This window comes from Scyliorhinus canicula, chromosome 23 (genome assembly GCF_902713615.1).
Source record: "Scyliorhinus canicula chromosome 23, sScyCan1.1, whole genome shotgun sequence".
Taxonomy (NCBI): Eukaryota; Metazoa; Chordata; class Chondrichthyes; order Carcharhiniformes; family Scyliorhinidae; genus Scyliorhinus; species Scyliorhinus canicula.
In genome coordinates, this window is record NC_052168.1 from 11,406,143 (window position 1) to 11,428,322 (window position 22,180).

General features: G+C 49.1%; 1 protein-coding gene across 2 annotated transcripts; it reads right to left on the reverse strand.

The window, feature by feature from the left end:
- Nucleotides 1-124: 124 nt before the first annotated feature.
- On the reverse strand, nucleotides 125-21,802 carry LOC119956401 (histone-lysine N-methyltransferase KMT5C-like). 2 transcript variants are annotated; one of them, XM_038783586.1, is made up of 9 exons: nucleotides 21,728-21,802; nucleotides 16,700-16,837; nucleotides 14,642-14,807; nucleotides 12,768-12,877; nucleotides 8,948-9,111; nucleotides 6,933-6,952; nucleotides 4,645-4,781; nucleotides 3,418-3,599; nucleotides 125-1,819 (listed from the first exon to the last, which is right to left on the reverse strand). In XM_038783586.1, exons 2-9 carry the CDS (start codon nucleotides 16,807-16,809, stop codon nucleotides 177-179), a joined length of 2,532 nt encoding a protein of 843 aa, XP_038639514.1. In that variant the 5' UTR covers nucleotides 16,810-16,837; nucleotides 21,728-21,802; the 3' UTR covers nucleotides 125-176. The 2 variants fall into 2 exon arrangements, with proteins under 2 accessions (XP_038639514.1, XP_038639513.1); XM_038783585.1 differs by having other exon boundaries at nucleotides 3,418-3,620.
- Between the last annotated feature and the right edge of the window lie 378 nt (nucleotides 21,803-22,180).

The following is a 22,180-nucleotide window of genomic DNA, read 5'->3' on the forward strand; positions in this document are numbered from 1 at the left end:
AATAACATAACACCGGGGGAGGGAATTTTAACATCATCGCTCGGTACATGCGAGAAGGAGCAGAAATAGAATTTCTTTGTCCTTTTCACAGAATGTTTCTTTACAGTGGGGATTTGGGGGGGGGGGGGGGGGGGGGGGGGGGGGGGGGAGAAACACTGCCTTCCCCAATAAAATACTCAAACAGAATCCTCGCTTGTCGAAGAGGAGATATCGAAGTCTATGGAACCATGGCTGACGACCAGACGTAGGCGTTTGGATCTTGCAAACGGGGTGAAGGCCGTGGGTCTTTGGCCATCTTTCACCAAGGAAACAAAACAGTCGTGAGTCAGTATACCCTCGGCGCACACCCTATCTTGTGAGGGGGCCAGCCCTGTCACTTGCTCGCCACACATCCTCGTTTCCAGTGCGCCGTTTGGGAAATGCCTGGAGTTCTTGCGGTGGGCTGCGTTGTGTCGCGGGTTGTTGCTGGCTGTTGAGCCCAGTCCGATCGCCGTTTCAGTACTCTCGCCTTCCGACGCCCTCCGTTTGACGGTTTCCTTTGGTGGCTGCAGACGGCCAGCTCCCTGTCCATTAGCAGAGGCGGGCTTGCTCGCACGGTGACAAAGCGGAGCACAGTGCAAAGTCCTCAACGATCCACTGCCTGCCGTCTCCTGAGCCCCCGTTTTGGAATCCAGTGGGCTGCTCCCTTCCTCCTTCGCCATGCTCAGCCTCGCGGCCAACCTCCTCTGAACATACCAGGTGCGCGTGGCAGACTCGCAGATCTTTGAAACATCTTCCAGAACCACGCGGACGTCTCGGATTTCCAACGAGCGTGCGGGTCGACAGCTCCCGTCCGCTGAAACCCGCGGGCCTGGGCTGCAGTTTTGCTGAGGTGCCGTGTTGCTGTGTACGGAGCTTGGTGCTTCATTCCTGCCATTCGTCATGAGGACAGTGTCCTTGCTCAAATCAATTTTCACAAAATGAGTCAAACCAAATGCTCTACTTGGTGGTAATGTAGGGCTTTGGGGGCCCTTCCTCTTTTGATTCATCTTCCTTCTCAATGTCCTCTTTGGCCTCCTCCTCCTCCACTTCCTGGTCAGCGTGCCACCAAACACCTCATCGCTGGCGGTCTGCAAAGGAAGAGAAGGCGGGCCTGGAGAAAGGACTCCATTTGTGCTCTGTACTTTGAACGGTTCTTGGTCCAGTGAGGGAAGGGTTACTTCAGTTGATAAATTAAGTGCATTAAAATTCTTCAAAGCTGGCTTTGAAGGCTCGCTCGGTTCAGGGTTAGCTGCTAGGACTCCAGTGGCGCTTGCAGGAGTTTTCCGATTGGACTTCCCCTCCGGCCAGTGAGGGACGACTGGGAATGGATCGGCCTCCGGTGTGTCCCATAAATCTCTCCCGTTTTTTCTTGTTGCTGCTGCATCCGAATTGGTCAACGGCCCAGAGGGGTCTCTGCAATTGTACAAATCCACTCGCAGATCCTTCAGGAATACGCCTTCTGGCATCAGGAATGTTGCAGGTGTTTCAGGATTGGTTTTCCTGGCCGTGGGCTGAAGTTGTAAGGTTGAGGAATATCCAAACCCACGGTGGACTCCTTCCGCCTTGCTCTTCTGCAATGGAGACTCCCTCCTGCCAAAAGCTTCCCGGCGCCCACTGGGCGGGTACACCTCGGAGCTTCCGCTGGTTGCCACCCCTTTGCCACCCTGGGCATACGGCAGCTGTAATGCCATCGATCGAAGTGTTGACGGTGACTTTGAGTGCACGCTACGCGGGGTCCGCCTTTTCCATTTTCCTCGTTTATTCCTCCTTGAACTTAAGGAGAGCCTTCTGTCTGCAGCTGAAATGACATAAGAAAAAGAGGGAAAGATTTATCAAGCATCCTCAGCATTGCTTTTGGGATCTCAACTCACCAATGTTCCCGCCCAATTTTGCCTTGATGGTATTCATCTTGCTGCCACCTCACTTACATATCCACGCTTCATGTTTAAGGGTTGGTTATCTATTAGGCCAGGGAGGGCATCATATCAAAGGCAATTCCTCCCTCACATCGTGTCCACACACACAACGCAGTAACGTTCACTGCATAGATTTCATTTCATAGAATTTACAGTGCAGAAGAAAGCCATTCAACCCATCGAGTCTATACCGGCCCTTGGAAAGAGCACTCTACTTAAGCCCACACCACCACCCTATCCCCATAACCCCACCTAACCTTTCTGGACACGAAGGACAATTTAGCACGGCCAATCCACCTAACTGGCACATCTTTGGACTGTGGGAGGAAACTGGAGCACCCGAAAGAAACCCACGCAGACACGGGGAGAGCGTGCAGACTCCGCACAGGCAGTGACCCGAGCCGGGAATCGAACCTGGGACCCTGGAGCTGTGAAGCAACGGTGCTAACCACTGCACTGCCATGCCGCACATAGAATTAAGCTGGGCTATTTTTCCCCTCTATATCACAAGGATAGGAGCTGTGGGGGAAGGGATGGGGGAAGGGGTGGGGGAAGGGGTGGGGGGGGGGGGGGGAAAGAGAGTTGGAGATACTTGGGGGAAGTTCCCTGTTAACTTGTTGGTATTTACTACCATTGCTTTTGGTCTGTTTGATCAGCAACGTGGGGCCTGCGGTCTGTTCCTGGGGGTGCGCCATTGTCCCCAGAAGACACCTAACAACATGGTAATCACGCCACACCCAGGGTACACCCAGAGAGATTTAAACATTGGGGAGCACGAAAAGTTCAGCAACAAGGCTGCCAGTTTGAGTTATGGATAAATATTGCAGTCTTAAAGAGAGGCCAATCTCAAGTTGATCTTCTAGAGTTACTCAAGAAAGTAAAAACAAAGCAGAAAAGACAAATCCAGAAAATTCATAGAAATCATAGAATCCCTACAGTGCAGAAGGCCATTCAGCCCATCGAGTCTGCGCTGACCCCCTGATGGAGCACTCCACCCAAGTGCACTTCCCCACCCTACCCCAATAACCCCATAACTAACCTACACATCCCTTGACACTAAGGGGCAATCCACCTAACCTGCACGTCTTTGGACTGTGGGAGGACACCGGAGCACCCGGAGGAAACCCACGCACACACGGGGGAGAAAGTGCAGACTCCACAGAGACAGTCACCCGAGGCTGGAACTGAACCCAGGTCCCCGGCACGGTGAGGGAGCAGTGCTAACGGTTATGCCACTGTGCCGCCCCTCATCTGGAACTATGCTGCGAACAAAATAGTTTTTTAAACTCACGGAACAATTTTGACCTGCTTAACCATGGTTGTAAGAAGAATCCCAATTCAGAGAAACTCCTAACTGGATTTTGCACTGCCCGCAACCCCCCCCCCCCCCCCCCCCCCCCCCCCCCTCCAACCCCCACAACAGCACCTTAATCCAGACATCCTGACCCTTCCAACAAGACCCTTCTGTGACTCTACTCACTCTGCCACAAGGCCCTTTCGGCGATTTTCTGATACAGGTCAACACGTGCTGCCATGGGCCGTCTTCCTTTTCCTTTCTGAATCATACGGCTCAGGCGACTGTCTGTCTCCCTCAGTCCGTACTTACAGAGCGCACCCATCTCAACGTCACGCTTCTTCATCCTGAAGGCTCCTTCTCCTCGTCTGCAAAGAGTAAAGGTCACTCTTAAGAAACAAAATGGATGTTCATTAATGATTTTCTGATCATTCACTGCTTGCTAACCCTCCCACATTTCTACGCTCTCTCGGGGAGGGTGCTGGCGCAATGCTTCAATAGGGTGCTGGCATAAAATTAATGTGATGGTAACAAGCGACGTGGCCTTCAACTTGAAGTTAGTAACACCGGGTTAGGTGGTCGGATTGGGGGGGGGGGGCCACAACTGGGAAAAGGTAGAAATGCAATAGGTTTTGAACGAGGGCCAGGTGGGACAAGGACAAAAGGAAGGTCTGTGCTCAGGGTAGAAGACACGAGGGAAAGAATGACAGCAGTTATTCTTCCAAGGTCAAAAGGGAATGATGATGGGCCAAGAGAATGAACGAAGGAACAGATATAAACAGGAAGTGCTGGGAAAGCCCAGCACATCTGGAAGCATCTGTGGAGAGAGGAAGATAACTGATATTTCTGTTCCAATATGACCTTTCATATGCTGACTATCATTTCTAACTTTCCCCAGCTCAGAGGAAAGGTCACAGGCCTGAAACATTCACCCTGCTTCCCGCTCCCAGGTGCCATCGTAACCGGCTGAGGATTTCGAGCATTTTGTTTTTTTCTAATTCATTGTTGGGATGTGGGCGTCGCCGGCTGGACCAGCATTTGTTGCCCATCCCCAATTGCGGAGGAGTAGGAGAAAGAATTTCAGAGTCAACTGCATTGCTGTGTGGGTCTGGAGGCACACGTAGGCCAGGCCTGGTAAGGCTGGTAGATTTCCTTCCCTAAAGGACATTAGCAAACCAGATGGGTTTTTACAACATTCGACAATGGTTCCATGGTCACCATTTGACATTTAATTACAGATTTTTATTGAACTCAAATTTCACCATCTGCCGTGGTGGGATTCGAACTCGGAACCCCAGAGCATCACCCTGGGTCTCTGGATTACTAGTCCAGTGATAAGACCACTAACGCCACCGCCTCCCCAGATTTCCAGCTTCTGCAGTATTGTGTTTTATCAACTGATGTATCTCGTACCTTTCACACGTGTAGCATTCGCACAGCTCGTTGTTTTCGCCAAAAAAGCTGTCGCCGTAATAACAGGTGATCTCATCGCCGGGTTCGACGTCTCGAAGAACTTTGACACAGGCCCGGTCGCCTTCAGTGGGAACAAACTGTGTGAGGAGAGAGAGAGAGAGAGAGAGATGAGGCAAATCCACTTTCTTTTTGTAGCCAATTTCCCCAAACAGCAAGCAAAAACACAGAACTAGCACTGCGGATGCAGCTGTACCACACAGGCCACAGCAGTTCAAGATGGCGGCTCACTGTCACCTTCTCGAGGGCAATTAAGGATGAGCAACATGGGCTGGCATAGCCAGCAATGCCCACGTCCTGTAAAACAATATTTAAAACAAAAAAAAGCGCGGGTCAGCTGTGTATGGAAGTGCTAATATCCCACTGTTTCAGAACATGATAAACAGCTTCATGCCCTGCACCATGAGTTTCTGCTCTTAGCTCTGCTGTCTTTTGAACTCCCTCCCTCCTCTTCTCGGGCACTCCCTAAAATCCAAGCTTTTGGTTGCCCGCACTCATATTCCGTTATGCGGCTCTTTCAAATCTTGTTTGGGAACGCTCTCGCAAAACGCCTTCAGACCAGGTAAAATATAAATGCAAATTGTTGGTTGTCGTCACGAGGAATGCGAAAAAGGTCAAGCCTGGGGCTGGTTTAGCTCACTGGGCTAAATCGCTGGCTTTGAAAGCAGACCAAGCAGGCCAGCAGCACGGTTCGATTCCCGTACCAGCCTCCCCGGACAGGCGGCGGAATGTGGCGACTCGGGGCTTTTCACAGTAACTTCATTGAAGCCTACTCATGACTATAAGCGATTTTCATTTCATTTCCGCACAGGGAAGGAAGGGTCGGTAAACCGAATGCTACTTCCCACCCACCTCCTGTCATCGCTGCTGTTGTGGCAGAGACTGGGCAGTCAGTTATCCGTCTCACTGACTTTGATTTACACCAGTCTCGTGCCAGCCACTCTCTGGACATCAAAAGCCTGGCACAGTTTAAAGGACAAATATGCCGGCGAATTGATGCAAAAGATTAATTTATTTCGCATCAGGCCACCTTGCCACAGTTGCCTCCTCCATAGCAGCAATGAGTGGTCAGTGTGTTTGTGATCACTCAACCCAACCTCTGCCCAGGACACACCTCCAATGCCCACATTTAGACTCGGGCGCACAGTGGCAGGCCTCTGAGCCAATGAAGGCTCACTGGTCATGAAAGCGAACGGGGAGAATTAAAACAAAAACATTTCAGGGAACAGCTCACTGACAATTAGAAGTGACCGGAATTGGGAACAATGGCAGCGGCTGGTGCAATAGTGAATTATATGGAGCAGGAAAATCTCAGGGATTGATCCCCATCCTGTATCATGTCTGCATGTCTCTATCCAGGAGGCAATTAGGGCACTTTAATTAGACACTTGCAATGCGAGGATGTGTGGGGTGGGGGGGAAGGAGGAGGGGTTTGATTCCTAATTCACGAGTGAACCTATGTGAAAATTTAAGGTAGCAAAGAAAAGCTTTTTAGGCCTTCGGGACCCACCAAAAGCAGACATTGAATTCTTCGTGGCAACCAATTTCTCAAATAGCAAGTGAGGCGAATGACCAACCATCTGGTTTTAATAGTGTGGGATGAGGAACAAATGTTAGCAAGGAGAACTCTTCTGTTTCTAAATGAGATCTTTAATGCTCATCTGAACTGGCAGGCAGGAGCCAAGGATTAACCTTGCACCCCATTAACGCAACACGTCTATCAATGCAGCACTCGGAGTACTGCACTGATATATCAGCCCAGGTCATGTGCTCAGGACTATTGTAGGGTTGATTCACAGCCAGGCTTCCCATTGTGAGATGCCAACTACATGAGAGGAGAGGAAGAAAAACGTGTCAAGTAATGGGAATTTGGGAACAGTTTTGCGCGTGGCGTTGGAAGCAACAGGGACAAAGCGCCTGGTTCAACACGAGGCAGCTGCTCCTACAATACAAAGCTGGGCAGTACGGGTGGCGCAGCAGTTAGCACTGCTGCCTCACGGCATTGACGCGGGTTCAATCCCGGCCTTGGGTCGCTGTCTGTGTGCAGTTTGCACATTCCCTCCGTGTTTGCGTGGATCTCACCTCCACAACCCAAAGATATGCAGGTTAGGTGGATTGGCCATGCTCAATTTCCCTTTAATTGGAGGGAAAAAATGAATTGGGTACTCTACATTTATAAAACAATAACAATACAAAACCAACAGAGAACGTGAAAATAATTGCTTCCATACCTTACAGTTGGGCCTGCAGTCTTCAGGACACATAGAGAAAAGAGAAACAAAATAAATATAACTAAATAAATATATCTTATTTAAAAAAAGATAACTTTTGAGGCACAGTATCTTCAGAAACACCTAGCATAATTATTTTCAATGACCCTGATGACACATTGACTGTTGGGAATAATAACCGCATCAGAAACTTCATCATTTCAATTCGGCAAACCTTGATTTTTGGAACGGTGTTGATTGCAAATCCATTCTGTTGGCAGGAAGGACTTTTGAGATGGGAGATGGATAGTCCAATAGTCCCATGGGTACATAACTCTCCAGGGACAGATGATATTTATCAGAGTGCTGACAGAAGGTAAGGGGAGAGATTTCAACAGCATCAAGAGACAATGGCGCCGGAGCGTGGCGACTCTCTACTCACGCTCTCAAACAAATCCTCTTTTTGTTTTATTTTAATTTCCTGTACTAAATGATCTGTTTGCACGCAGAAACATACTTTTCACTGTACCTCAGTACATGTGACAATAAACAAATCCATCCATCAAGAGGAAATCAACTGGAAAAATGCTAACACGATGCCCAAAGTCAAAGGGGGGACAAAACCAGCAACTACAGACCTAGTCTCACTTCAATATCGTGTGGGTATTATTGGGAGTAAAGGTGAGGATAATCTGTGCAATAACCTCATAAACAGCAGTCAACATGGATTCGGAAAGGGGAAGAGCCTGCCTGAACAAATCTCCTCGCCTTCTTTGAGGACGTTACATCCCAAATGGACTGCGGGAAGCCCCATGTTGCGGATTACCTTGACCTCCGAAGGGCTTTGCTAAAGCTTCATGTGGAATTCTTAACCGAACGCCAAGCTGTGGGGATTCAGGGTAAACCCGGGAGTGATTACAAAAGGGGCTTAGGGGTAGAAAATGAGCACTCATCAGAGGAGCGATGCGAGGTGGGGTGGGAAGAGGTAGGGGCTGGTTTAGCACACTGGGCTAAATCGCTGGCTTTGAAAGCAGACCAGGGCAGGCCAGCAGCACGGTTCGATTCCCGTAGCAGCCTCCCCAAACTAGCGCCTGAATGTGGCGACTAGGGGCTTTTCACAGTAACTTCATTTGAAGCCTACTCGTGACAATAAGCGATTTTCATTTCATTTCATGAGCACCAAGTGGGAAGGCTCAGGACCCATGTTGTCTCTTACGTGAATATGCAGAACATCGGCAGAGAAAATTCACGACAGACAACGTGTACAGAGTTGTACATAGGAGGGGAGAAAAGTGACAGCAGGGTGAACCTGCAACTTCAATACTAATTGGTGCCATTTTGATCAACAGGTTTATGATGTGGTCTCCCGCTCACTGGGAACTAAATGGGGATTGCTCCCAAACAATCCTTAAAACACAATCCTTGGAACCAGAGATAGGAGATTTCCAACGCATCAAATTGGATTGGACTTAATTCTCAGCCACAGAAGTGAGAGGATATTGAGCAAATCGAATATGAATATTTTTTAAGCGGGTGGCAGGGTGGCGCAGTAGTTAGCCCTGCTGCCTCACAGCGTTTAGGACCCAGGTTCAATCCCGCCCCCAGGTCACAGTCCGTGTGGAGTTTGCACATTCTCCCCATGTCACCGTGGGACTCACCCCCATAACCCAAAAAGATGTGCAGGGGAGGTGGATTGGCCATGCAAAATTGCCAATTTACGCATAGGAAGATCCCACAAACAGCAACTCAATGATGTCTAGATCATCTCTTTTTAGTGATATTGATGGAGGGATAAATATTGGCCTGGATACCAGGGATAAATGCCCTGGTTTTCTTCTAAGGAGTACCGTGGGATCTTTTACATGGACCCTAAGGAGCAGACTGGGCCAATCTAGTGCCAAACAATTTACATTTTTAAAAAAGTCATTGAAGGTTTCTCAAAGGGTATCATTATATAAAATTAAAATGCTTCAATACTTCTCAAAGTACCCACCCTCTGATTTCCGCTCCAAAAAGGCCAGTTATCGGTCACATACCGTGGTTGATGAAGGAGGCCGGGCCCAGCCACAGCTGAGCACACTTTTTGCGGGTGGAGTACATCACACTGAAGTCATTCTCGCCTGGGCGCAGGAGGGATTCCTCCTTCTCAGAAAGCTCTGCTAAGCAGCCGACAAGCAGCTCAATCTTATCATTCTCCTTCCTGTTGAGTAAGAACCAAACAGCTGATTAAACCAGTTGAGGAAGGGGGGAGGGGGCAGAATGAAAAACTGCCGAAAGGTAAAATCACGTTACGAGGAAGGTGATGAGACTGGGACTGGGCCTTTAATGCTAGGAGATTGGCGTGTAGGAATATAGAGAAATACAGCACAGAACAGGCCCTTCAGCCCACAATGTTGTGCCGAACTTGACACTAAGGGCAATTTATCATGGCCAATCCACCCAAGCTGCACATCTTTGAACTGTGGGAGGAAACCGGAGTATCCGGAGGAAACCCACGCACACACGTGGAGGATCTGCAGACTCCACACAGTGGAGAATAAACAGGTCTTGCTACTATTGTACAGGGCTTGGGTGAGACCAGATCTGGGATACTGTCTGCAGTTTTGGTCACCGTATTGCATTGAAGACGTTACAGCTAAGGCTCACTACCTCGCTGAAATAAAAAGTCAGATGTAGCATCATCTCCATCAATCAGATTCCTCTTGCCAGCCAATCAGCGTTCTCTTTTCATACAGTATGAATTTGTTTCCCTATGGTTGGTATTCTTGTGGAATATCCTGATGAGTCCAAGGCGAAAAGCTTCCACAAAAATATCTAATTTTTCAACAATACCCACGTTCTGCACTGCCAAAAACGACTGTTTTTTTCACTACACTGGTCACAGGAACTGGAGAGTTGTTCAACGCCGGGAGGTTGAGTAAATTGGGTTTGTATTCTCTCGAATTGAGAAGAATGAGGGGCGATCGCGTTGAAAAGTACAACATTCTGAGGGGGCTCGATAGAGCGGATGCTGGGAGACTGTTTTTGATGGTGGGGGGGGGGGGCACAGTCTGGGGATAAGGGGGCCGATCATTTCAGACCGAGATGAGGAGGAATTTCTTCACTCAAAAGGGTTGTGAATTGTTGGGATTCTCGACCCCAGAAGGTTGTGCGTGCTCCACTGTTGAATATGTTTAAGGCCCCATGGGATTGACGGATTTTGGGTGTTGCAATCAAACGATAAGGGGAGCAGGTAGGAAAGCGGAAGTGAAGCCCAAGGTCAGCCAAGATCGCGTTGAACGGTGGAGCAGGCTCGATTGGCCGAATGGTCCACCCCTTATGCACAAAACACGGTGCCTCGCTTAGGAATGGCGCTGCTTTTTTTTCTAGAAGCGAGACTCACAGACCAAGAAAACCCCCGAATCCTTTGGGATCCACTGACTTTCGTCAACTCATCTCAGCTAAGGATGTAGCAAAGGCTCCATAACTGGCCTGTTCACCTCAGGTTTCCGATGGAAGGGACGGGAAAACAACTCAACATTCACACATCACCAAACATCTAACCTGGTCCACCCACGTCGACACTACCATCAAGAAAGCACAACAGCGCCTATACTTCCTCAGGAAACTAAGGAAAGTCAGCATGTACACATTAACTCTTACCAACTTTTACAGATGCACCACAGAGAGCATCCTATCTGGCTGCATCACAGCCTGGTATAGCAACTGCTCGGCCCAAGACCGCAAGAAACTTCAGACAGTCGTGAACACGGTCCAGTCCATCACACAAACCTGCCTCCCATCCACTGACTTCATCTACACCTCCCGCTGCCTGGGGAAAGTGGGAAGCATAATCAAAGACCCCTCCCACCCGGCTTACTCACTCTTCCAACTTCTTCCATCGGGCAGGAGATACAAAAGTCTGAGAACACGCACGAATAGACTCAAAGAAAGCTTCTTCTCCAATGTTACCAGACACCTCTTATGGACTGACCTGATTAATACTACACTCCTGTATGCTTCACCCGATACCAGTGTCTATGTATTTACATTGTGTACCCTATTATGTATTTTCTTTTCTTTTCATCTACTTAATGATCTGTTGGAGCTGCTCGCAAAAAAAATACCTTTTACTGTACCTCGATACACGTGACAATAAACAAATCCAATCCAATCCAACTTCCAGGGCTCCTGTGGTGTCTGGAAACCGTAACAATGTGGGGCTGAAAAGTGGATAGGGACTGGCTCTAAAGGATATCCCAGCATTAAGGGGACACAAATCCCTAGCTCTGCAGGGGGCTAGCAGGGACCCGGAGTAGATCTTGCGGCTTTGCTGCAGATACGGGGCCCCTCCACTTCCGGGTCAGAGGCCGCGCATGCGCACGGCATCAGCCTCGCCGTGCTCCATGGCGGACTCGGACCGCGGAGCTAGACCCAAAAAAGAAACCCCCCCCCCTCCCGATCGGCCGCGTGCCCGATCCGCAACTCTCGCGCAAATATTTACTGCCCGCCTAGAAACCCCTAACCCCCCCCCCCAATGGCCCACCCCCCCCACGAGGGTGGCCACGGACCCACGCGAGTATTCCATGCCGTCGGAACTTCGGCCGATTGGGCCTCTGGCAATGGTCCCAGGTAGGTCCCAGGCGGCGCGGCGTACTCCGAGTTTGCCGCTTTTCGGGGACACGGAACCGGGGAAATGGCACCAGTCACAATTTCTTGCGGGAAAATGGATTCTCAGCCCCCGTGCCAGCCGCGATTCCGGCGTCGGGGTGCGGAGAATCCAGCTCCATGTCGTCTGGCCTTTTGAAATTTAGTCATGGTTGCTTTGATGTGGCACAGTGGTTAGCATTGCTGCCTACGGCGCTGAGGACCCGGGTTCGAATCCCGGCCCTGGGTCACTGTCCGTGTGGAGTTTGCACATTCTCCCCGTATCTGCGTGGGTTTCGCCCCCACAACCCAAAAGATGTGCAGGTTAGGTGGATTGGCCGCGCTAAATTGCCCCTTAAATTGGAAAAAATAATTGGGTACTCTAAATTTTTTTATTTTTTAAAAAAATGGTTGCTTTGACAAGGGTGCACAACAAAGCCCCGCAAACAGAAATTGAATAAATGGTGAGCACTTTGGTGATGTTATTTATTTTTCTTTCTCTTTTTAAAAAAAAATTTTAATTGCCCAATTATTTTTTTAGTGTGGCCAATCCATCTTCCTGTACATCTTTGGGTTGTGGGGTCAGACCCATGCAGGCGCAGGTAGAATGTGCAAACTCCACGTGGACAGTGACCCGGTGCCAGGATCAAACCCGGGTCCTTGGCGCCGTGGGGCAGCAGTGCTAACCACTGCACCACCATGCCACCCTGGTGCTGTTCTTTGAAGGACACGTGTTGCCCAGAAGGCTGGGAAAACTCCCTGCTCTTTTTTGCATTACACCAAAGGGTTCTTTCACAGACCAGGCAGGCGGGTATTTGTTCTATATCTCATCCAGAGGTGCCGCAGTTGAGCTTTGTGCTCAAGCCTGGAAGTGGGGCTTGAACCTACGATCTCCTGACCAAGAGGCACGCATGCTGCCAACTGAACCGAGCTTGTGTACTTATCACACAAGCCTGGGGGAACCTCAAGCCGAGTTACAGCAGTAAAAGGGCGAGTGTCTGATCCCACATCGTCATCCACTCCTTGACTAATATGTCATACCCTTCATGAGTCGCTTTCATGTCATACACGTCATGAGGTTATTCATGAAGACCCCACCTTCTCAACTTTGCCCCTCGCCCGAGGGGCATTCAGCTCTCCCCCTCAAAGGGGAAAGCAGCCCATGGTCATCGAGGGACTATGGCTACTTTACTTACTTTAATATATCATAATAAAGACAAAGAAACGTACCACTTTCTCAAGGACACAATCTTGGCTCCATTGGATTCCGAGGAGTATCGATTACAAGGTAGAATTTCGAAGCCGCTTTCAGGTAGGAATATTCGAAGATAACGGAATACCTAAATCAAGAGCAGAAATCCAGGAGTTTAACAAATAAAACATCTATTCTGAAAACACACCTGTAGAGTGGATTCTACTGGTGCACACATGTGCGGGTAAAGCATGTTAATCAGACCACAAAAATTAAAAAAACAAGATTTAACAAAAACGCATTTAAATTGCAACAGGGAAAACAATTGGATTGGTGAAAGGCGCTGTCCAGCGCAGCACTCAGCTGAACAGACAAGCAGGTCCCCAAAGTTCACGCCTGCTTTGCAGTGAAATAGCTGTTCCGCTTAGAATTAAGTGCCTCAACTTGGGGCACGTGATGAGGGAAGTGTGAAGAGAACAAAGAGAGGGTGTCGGATCCCCATCCTATGAATCCTGAAACTGTGTGGATGGTGGGCAAGAACAAAATCAGGCTAAATACCAATGGTGGGGCTGCCTCTCAATCTTTACTTTCTGGACACATACACAAGGGTTCCTCGGGCGAGGCCTCAAGAGGGTTGCTGCTGCATGTCGAGCTGCACTCCAGTGGAAGGCGGTGCCTTATGGTAGAGGAGCAGAATGGAATAATTCACAAATGCACAATTTAGAATGGATAGCTCAGTGCTTTACAACTGTTTCCTGCAAAACATACAAACTGCACATTCCAGTGGAGATTAGAGGCCAAGGTGATAAATGAATCGAAGGCTAGATGGGGAAGTATGAAGCGAGATGCAATTCCTTTTATTGATTGCTTGTCTATTTTCGGAATGCAGTACGACGACTGAATGCTTCTGGTCGACTAACTCACCCAGTGTCCCAGCAGTCCCCTCTTTATACTCATTTTACTAAACTGAAAGTCAATAAATTAAACACAAATGAGACGGGTGACAGCCGCCAGTGGGGTACTGTAACTAAAACAAAACATCAAAAGGCTTAACAAACAAAACCAAAGGTGTCATTTCTGGGGATGATGATGAACCCCAGTCCCCGTGGTGCCCACCGGGCACGGAAGACCTGAAGCGTACTGGCGGACACCGCATGCTCCCTCTCCCGATGCCACCCGGCTACCAATGCAGCCACGGTACAGTCCCTCTTTATAGTCTTAACAGAGCCAATAATCAATCAATATCCTGAACTTATTTATCCTTAACCATTTTTTTTTAAAATTTAAAGTGCCCAATTCATTTTTTTCCAATTAAGGGGCAATTTAGCGTGGCCAATCCACCTACCCTGCACATCTTTGGGTTGTGGGGCAAAACCCACGCAAACACAAGAGAATGTGCAAACTCCACACCGACAGTGACCCAGGGCCGGGATCGAACCTGGAACCTCGACGCCATGAGGCAGCAGTGCTCACCACTGCACCACCTTGCTGCCTTATTTATCCTTAACCACAACAATACAATTAACATAACATTAACACAAGGGACATTTCATACAGTTCCACCCAGATGGCTCAGTCAGTATATATACTACATACGGCTGCTGAGGCTGTGGAGGGGCTCGATATTTGGCCTCAGCATTCCTGCATTTGGGAGAATGGAAGAATGAGAATCAGCCCGCTGCCTTCTCCTGCCTATCCTATTGTGTGCTGCAAAAAGCATATATGAAGACTGGGCAAAGGTGGGTTGGGGCCTGGCAGTGACGATATCCATGACTGTGTGGCTCACAAGATTCTGTCTAGGCGGAAATTGGGTAAGCGGCATGCTGACAAGGGCTGCCAAAATCCTCACTGCAGGAAAGCCTCGAGGAAAGGGAGAAAAATCGTCAAACGAAAGATCCACCTGCACACTCACCTGAGCTTTAAATACTTCTTCTTCGAGAGGAGTTTTGTGCAAAAAGTAATGCCAGGCCCAATCTCCTAACGTCAAGGCCCGATATACCGTCTCCAAGTCTCGGGACTTAAGAAACTTTTGCAGAATGTCCCTGAGGTATTGGTGTCGCCTTACAACGGGTCGATTGCTGGAAGGAAAATATCACCACAGAACCATTGAGATTGAGACTTGTCACTCCAGACCAGTGTCAAAAAAGAACAAGATGTTCTATTTTTCCTCAAAAGGCTTAATAGTCAGCAGCTAAAATACTGTCTTACCAAGTCAGCAAATAAATCACTAAAAAAGGATAAAAACCTGTAATTATAGAACATCTTTCACAACCTCAGGATGTACCCAAGAGTTTTACACTCAACCAAAAACGTCAGACGTGCAGTCACGCTTGTTTGTTTTTTTAAAGTACCAATTCATTTTTTTCCCAATTAAGTGGCAATTTAGCGTTGTCAACCCACCTACGCTGCACATCTTTGGGTTGCAGGGGTGAGACCCACGCGGACACGGGGAGAATGTGCAAACGCCACACGGACAGTGACCCGGGGTCGGGATCGAATCCAGGTCCTCGGTGCCGTGAAGCAACAGTGCTAACCACTGTGCCACCCTTGTGCAGTCACAATTGTAATGTAAGGAAGCACAGAGGCCGATGGCAAGATCGGTGATGACAATCTTTCCTAGAGATGATGGTTAAGGGATTAATGTTAGCAAAGACACCGGGAGAACCCCTGTTAAGGGAGCAGGGATGTGCTGAGGCAGGACAGATACCATAGTGTAATTACAGAAGGACAGAGAGCTGGACAAATGCGTGGGTAATGGGAGAGTGGGTGTTTAGAACCAAGCTCGCAGGGGGAAGAGTCCCAGCTTTCTGCTACCCTCTGTCTGACAAAGTGCTTCCTGATTTAACCCCCTGAACAGCCTAGCCCGGGCTTCAATGTTAGGCCTCCTTGATCTACACCCCCCTCTGCCCTCCTCCAATAACCTACCCCGACGAAATCGATTCTAAAAGAAAAGAAAAAAAAAATCCTTTAATCACCTTCAACAGCACAAGCTGTTTCCAGTGGTGGTTTGCACAGACTGAGTTTGAACGGATTGGTAGAAACAAAGAAAGCCTTGAATTTCATAAGCTCAGGATATCCCAAAGCAGTTGAAATGAAAAATGAAATGAAAATCGCTTATTGTCACGAGTAGGCTTCAAATGAAGTTACTGTGAAAAGCCCCTAGTTGCCACATCCCGGCGCCTGTTCGGGGAGGCTGGTACGGGAATTGAACCGCGCTGCTGGTCTGCCTTGGTCTGCTTTAAAAGCCAGCTCTTTAGCCCTGTGCTAAACCAGTTCACAACCAATAAAGCTATTTCTGAAGTGTAGTCGAATGTGCCACCAATTTTCACACAGCAAGCTTCCACAGAGAGCAAGGTGATAATGAGTAGATTAACAGTGTCCCTGATTGAGCGATAAATATGGGTGAGAACACTGGGGAGAACTTCCCTGCTCTTCTCTGAGAAAGTGCCACGGGATATTTCACATTTTCCCGAGTTGACAGATGGGGGTTCAGCTTCACAACTCACCCGAAAGCTGGCACCTCTGACAGTGCAGCATTCCCTCAGTACTGCACTGGCAGTATCAGTCGGGATTGTTCAAGCCTGCGGGGTGAGACCTCAACCCAGAACCTTCTCAATCGAGTCTTACGGAGCAAAACCCTTCGGCCCATCATGCTCGCGACAGCTCTCTGTCGGGCATTTCAGTCAGTCCCATTCCTCTGCTCTTATCTCCACAGTCCCACATGTTTAATTCCCCCCAGTGCCCATCCACTTTCCTTTTGAAATCATTGATGGTCTCTGCTTCCGCCATCCTCTTGGGCAGCGAGCCCCAGGTTGTTTCCACCCGCAGAGTAAAAAGATTTCTTCCTCACATCTCCACCGCATCTCTACCCAAAATCTTAAAATCTGTGGCATGACTCAGAAACGAGAGTGCTACCCCTCGAACCGTGGTTGGCACTGGAAGCAGGAAGCAACTGACTGAATTGCTGTACCTGATGTTCATTTTGTGGGTTTGGAAACCCAGGTAAGGATCCAGCACCAGGCTTGTTGCAAGATCATCATACTCGCATAGATCCCTAGCTGTCACACGTATGGTTTCCATGGCCTGCAATCACCATACTGTTGTGTACCTGCATTTGGAAAGAATACATCAGAATAAACAACACAAAGTAAGGATAATATGCCTTATAATTAGAGTTGCAACAGACTCAAAGCCCCCAAAGATCTCTTTATTTCAGCTGGCCCAGAGACTCAAAACCACTCAGCTACAGAGCCCTACTCTGTTCTTAAAACTAACTCCTTGTCACATGGTACAAGCAAACTGCTGTCAACCATCTATCCCTCAGTTCAGGACACAGCATCCTTGAGCCACAACAAACTCAAAGAGCCAGAGGATGGCGCCGGTGCGAGGCGACTCTCTGCGAGCTATCCCCAACAGATCCACTTTTTACAGATGCACCATAGAAAGCATCCTATCTGGCTGCATCACAGCCTGATATGGCAACTGCTCGGCCCAGGACCGCAAGAAACTTCAGAGAGTTGTGAACACCGCCCAGTCCATCACACGAAGCTGCCTCCCATCCATTGACTCTATTTACACCTCCTGCTGCCTGAGGAAAGCGGGCAGCATAATCAAAGATCCCTCCCACCCAGCTTACTCACTCTTCCAACTTCTTCCATCGGGCAGGAGATGCAGAAGTCTGAGAATACGCACGAACAGACTCAAAAACAGCTTCTTCCCCACCGTCACCAGACTCCTAAATGACCCTCTTATGGACTGACCTCATTAACACTACATCCCTGTATGCTTCATCCGATGCCAATGCTTATGTAGTTACATTGTGTACCTTGTGTTGCCCTATTATGTATTTTCTGTTATTTCCTTTTCTTCCCATGTACTTAATGATCTGTTGAGCTGCTCGCAGAAAAATACTTTTCACTGTACCTCGGTACACGTGACAAGAAACAAATCCAATTCAATCCCAAAGTCCCAGGTTCATTGCCCAGTGTGTGCGGTGAGTGGAGTGAATGGATCTCAGCCATGAAAGCATGCATGGCACTACATAGCCTGAAGTGTTCCTGGGTCCAAGGGGTGTGGGTCAGTCAGCAGCTTTGCACTTGGTTGCTACGTGACCCTTTCTTCTTAGTAGTGAGGTGGTTAGCACTGTTGCTTCACAGCGCCAGGGTCCCAGGTTCGATTCCCGGCTTGGGCCATTGTATGTGTGGAGTCTGCATGTTCTCCCCGTGTCTGCATGGGTTTGGTTTCCTCCCACAAGTGCCAAAAGACGTGCTGTTAGGTGAATTGGACAATCTAAATTCCCCCTCTGTGTACCCGAACAGGCGCGGAGTGTGGTGACTAGGGGCTTTTCACAGTAACTTAATCGCAGTGTTAATGTATGTCTACTTGTGACAATGATAAAGATTATTATTAGGTACAATTATAACTAGCTAGGTGCAGACCAGTGAGCAAACTGGTCTAGACTGTTTCACAGCTCGAACTGGCCAAGCTATTAGAGCAACCCAGTGACTTCCTTCATAACACTGCTTCTCATCAAAGTTACTTTGCCCAAAGAAATTTAGTGAGACAACTAAGGCACCAAAAAGGGGCTTGAGTGAAGGAGCAGATAATTGGTCAGAGCTCCCACTTTTGAGGCTATCAAACAACAATAATTTGCATTTATATGGCACCTTTAATGTAGAAAAGCTAACTCAAGTGCTGCATGTGAAAAATTACACTGGATCAAAGGAGCAAAGATTAGGAGGAGTAATCTATCGCGCCCAATCCACAACCCTCTATTCCTTTCTCTCCTATCTATAGCCAGCTCTCCCTCCAAGGTAAATCTGTGCTATTCACCTGAACCACTCCTTATGGTAGAAAATTTTACATTCTTATGGAAAAAGAGGTGTCACCCAGGAACTATATCTCAGTCGCGGTTGAGCAGGATAAATGTGGGTGTGAGGGAACCATTTTGTCGCGCTTCTCTGCAGTAATTTCCTAACTCCTGATTAGCTCTGTGCTTTCCTCTTTCTCTTTCCTCAGCCTCTTCAGCGCGCACCTTTGTTACCTTTGGCAATTGCTACCTCCATCTCAATTCATCATGCCCTCGCTCCTGTAATAATAATCAAACACACACACACACACACACACACACACACACACACACACACACACACACACACACGTGCGCAGGCGACACACACCGCGACATGACACAACATGACATGAGCGACATGACACACGTGACGACATCTGTCACACATGACACATGGAACACGACACACCTCGACACAAAACACCGCGACATGACACACGCGTGACAACACGACACGAGCGACACGACATACGTGACCTGACATGCGACACACACGACATGACACGCACACGACACAACACACACGCCTACCAAAGTCTCACATTCACCCGTGGCGCCCTGTCCATATTAAACCGTCAATGATCACCCTGACATTACCCCTGGCATGGCCCCCAATCCCAATGCAGACGTGACAATTTAAAACAGACAAACAATTCAGCCATTCATTACCAGTTCTGGAGAAACTCTTGTCAAAACTGTTTAAGGGATATCTTGAAATGCAAAGGGAAGCACAGGCTTCTCAGTCTTTGCAAACTCTTTCCCCTTGCTCCCTCCACCTCCAACAAATACTAAGAACAATTCTTCGCTCGCCAGGAGGAGCGAAGCTCCAACAACGCGCACGATGCTTGACACCATCCACGGCAAGCAGCCATCCCGGGTAGCACACCACCCACTGTGCTAAAACATTCACGAACAGTGCATATTGGCCACGATGTTTAGCAGAAACAAGATGCACTTGTAGCAGCAACCTGTCACGGTTTCTTCAACAGCACCTCAGGACAAGGACAGCGGGCACATGGGAATATCTTCTCAAGCCGCCCTGCTAGTCACATATCCTGACATGGAAATATATCACTGTTCCTGTATCAGTACTGGGTCAAAGTCACGTGCAGCGAGATGGACAACACATGCTGACCTTGCCAGCAACTCCCACAAATCAATCAAAACAAACTGCTGCTTAAAACCAGACTCCCGGCCAACCTCCGACTTTACACTCCCCATTAGTTCATTCAAAGCTTTGTTGCCTGTATTCCACCACAGAAAAATTAAACATTTACAGCACAGAAAGAGGCCATTTGGCCCATCCTATCTGTGTTGGCAGAGAAACAGAAACAGTCCCCCAGCCCAATCCCACCTTCTAGACCTTCATCCATAGACCTGTAGGTTATGGCACTTGAAGTGCTCGTCCAAACACTTGTAAAAACGCAAAGGGGGGTTTCTGTCTCCAGCACCCTAATTTCAGGCAGCGAGACCCTCACAGTGCTCTGGATGGAAAATTATTTTCTACAACTCCCCTCTCAAAGTTAATTGCATCAGCTCCGCTTCATCCTTCTGCTCACTGATTACACCGGCTACTTTCTGTCAGCCTCTAGATTTAAAAACCTCTCTGCCCCTCTCTCTTGCTCTCTCCTCCATTAAAACCCACATTTTTACCCAAGCTTTCGGTCAGCTGTGCTAATCAGATCATAGAACGGTTACAGCACAGGAGGCCATTTCGCCCATCATGTCAATGTCCATGCTCTGCTGGAGTCCCACTTACCCTCCTCTTCCCTGTAGCTCTGTAAATGTTCACTTTGGATAATCATGTAATCCTCAGCGAAGGCCTCAGCTGGATTTGTCTCGACCGCACTCCAGATCCCGAGTTTCTCGCAGCATATAAATTACAATACAATCTCTAGTGTGGAAAGAGGCTATTCGGCCCATCGAGTCTGCACCGACCCTCTGAAAGAGCACCCTAACTGGGTCCATTCCCCTGTCCGAACCCTGTCACCTCACCTAACCTGTACTTGCCTGGACACATAAGGGGCAATTTTATCAAGGCCAATCCACCTAAACCTGCACATCTTTGGACTGTGGGAGGAAACTGGGGTACCTTAAAGAAACCCAGGCAGACACAGGGGAGAATGTGTGCAAGCTCCACAGACAGTCACCCAAGGCTGGAATCGAACCCGGGTCCCTGGCGCCGCAAGGCAGCCATACCAACCACTGTGCCTCCCAAAAGCTCTACCTCCCGTCACTGTGTCTTTTGATAATTGCCCGAAACTCGTGCCCTCTGCTTCACATCCCCTCCAATCCATTCTGCGCAAATCATTGCGACTCCGAAACGTACAGCCTGGGTGTCGGTTCTGTTCGACAGCGCATTGGGGGGAGGGTGCTTTTACCACGTTAGACATGCCTCGCGAGGGGCAAAATTTCTGCTCATCTTGGCTTGCCACGGGTGGAAAATTACCGTCTGCCCAAGGGGGATACGACAGTCTGTTCGCCCAAGGGGGGCACGACCATCCGCCCAAGGGGGGCACGACCATCCGCCCAAGGGGGGCACGACCATCCGCCCAAGGGGGGCACGACCATCCGCCCAAGGGGGGCACGACCATCCGCTCAAGGGGGGCACAACCGTCCGCCCAAGGGAGACACAACCATCCGCCCAAGTGGAGCACGACCGTCCGCCCAAGGGGGACACGATCATCCGCCCAAGGGGGACACTATCATCCGCCCAAGGGAGACACAACCATCCGCCCTAGGGGAAGATGACTATCTGCCCAGGGACGACAGGCATTCAGGGGGTTGGCAGGCTGGGGTTTGGGGTGGTCACTGCGCACCCCTGATGCGGCGCCAGTGGTGAACCGTACCCTCATAGGAAGTAACTAGTACAGAGAGAAGAAGCACATCAGCAATGTGAGTGGCTGCAATAACCCCAGGAGGCCAATCTCTGTGGAGGGAGGGTGAAACTGAGGGACATTTACAGTGTGGATGTAAACAAAGAACAATCAAGCTAAGCTTCCCTTATCCAGGAACTGAGGTCACTTTCCAAAGGCCCAAAATACCCCCCAGCCTACAATAATGCAAATTATTTTCTTTCGCCTGTGCTTTTTTTAAAAAAAAATAAAAATAAATAAATAAATAAATGCATGTTCCTCCCCTCCTTACCTTTAAAAGCGCCCGAGACAATCCCGAGGTGCCTCCGCGCGCGCCAGCCAAACCTGAAGCCGGAGCGGCCCCGCCCCCTCCGTCCGCCGATTGGCCGGGACCGCGGCCATTACCTCACCGCCCCGCCCGCCGATTGGCCGGCGGTACGTCAGTCCGGACCCACTTCCGCCCGCAGGTTGGGGTGCGCCGGAAGCGCAGGCCGCACCCGAAGCCTACCTTGCGTTGCTAAGCGACTTCCACCCCTCCCCACCCAACCCATTCTTTATGGGTTTAAACTGCATTTTTAAAAAAGGCGGAGGCCCTGAAGGTAGCCTTGATTTCTGATGTTGTTAGCAATGAGGATTCTGAATCTCAGTAAAACAATAATTGTCCACCTTCATGCCCTGGTGGCATTTACCTGTCAATCTCAACCAGTGTCCCCATGGCAGCCAAATGGGGTCAAGGTGAAGACAA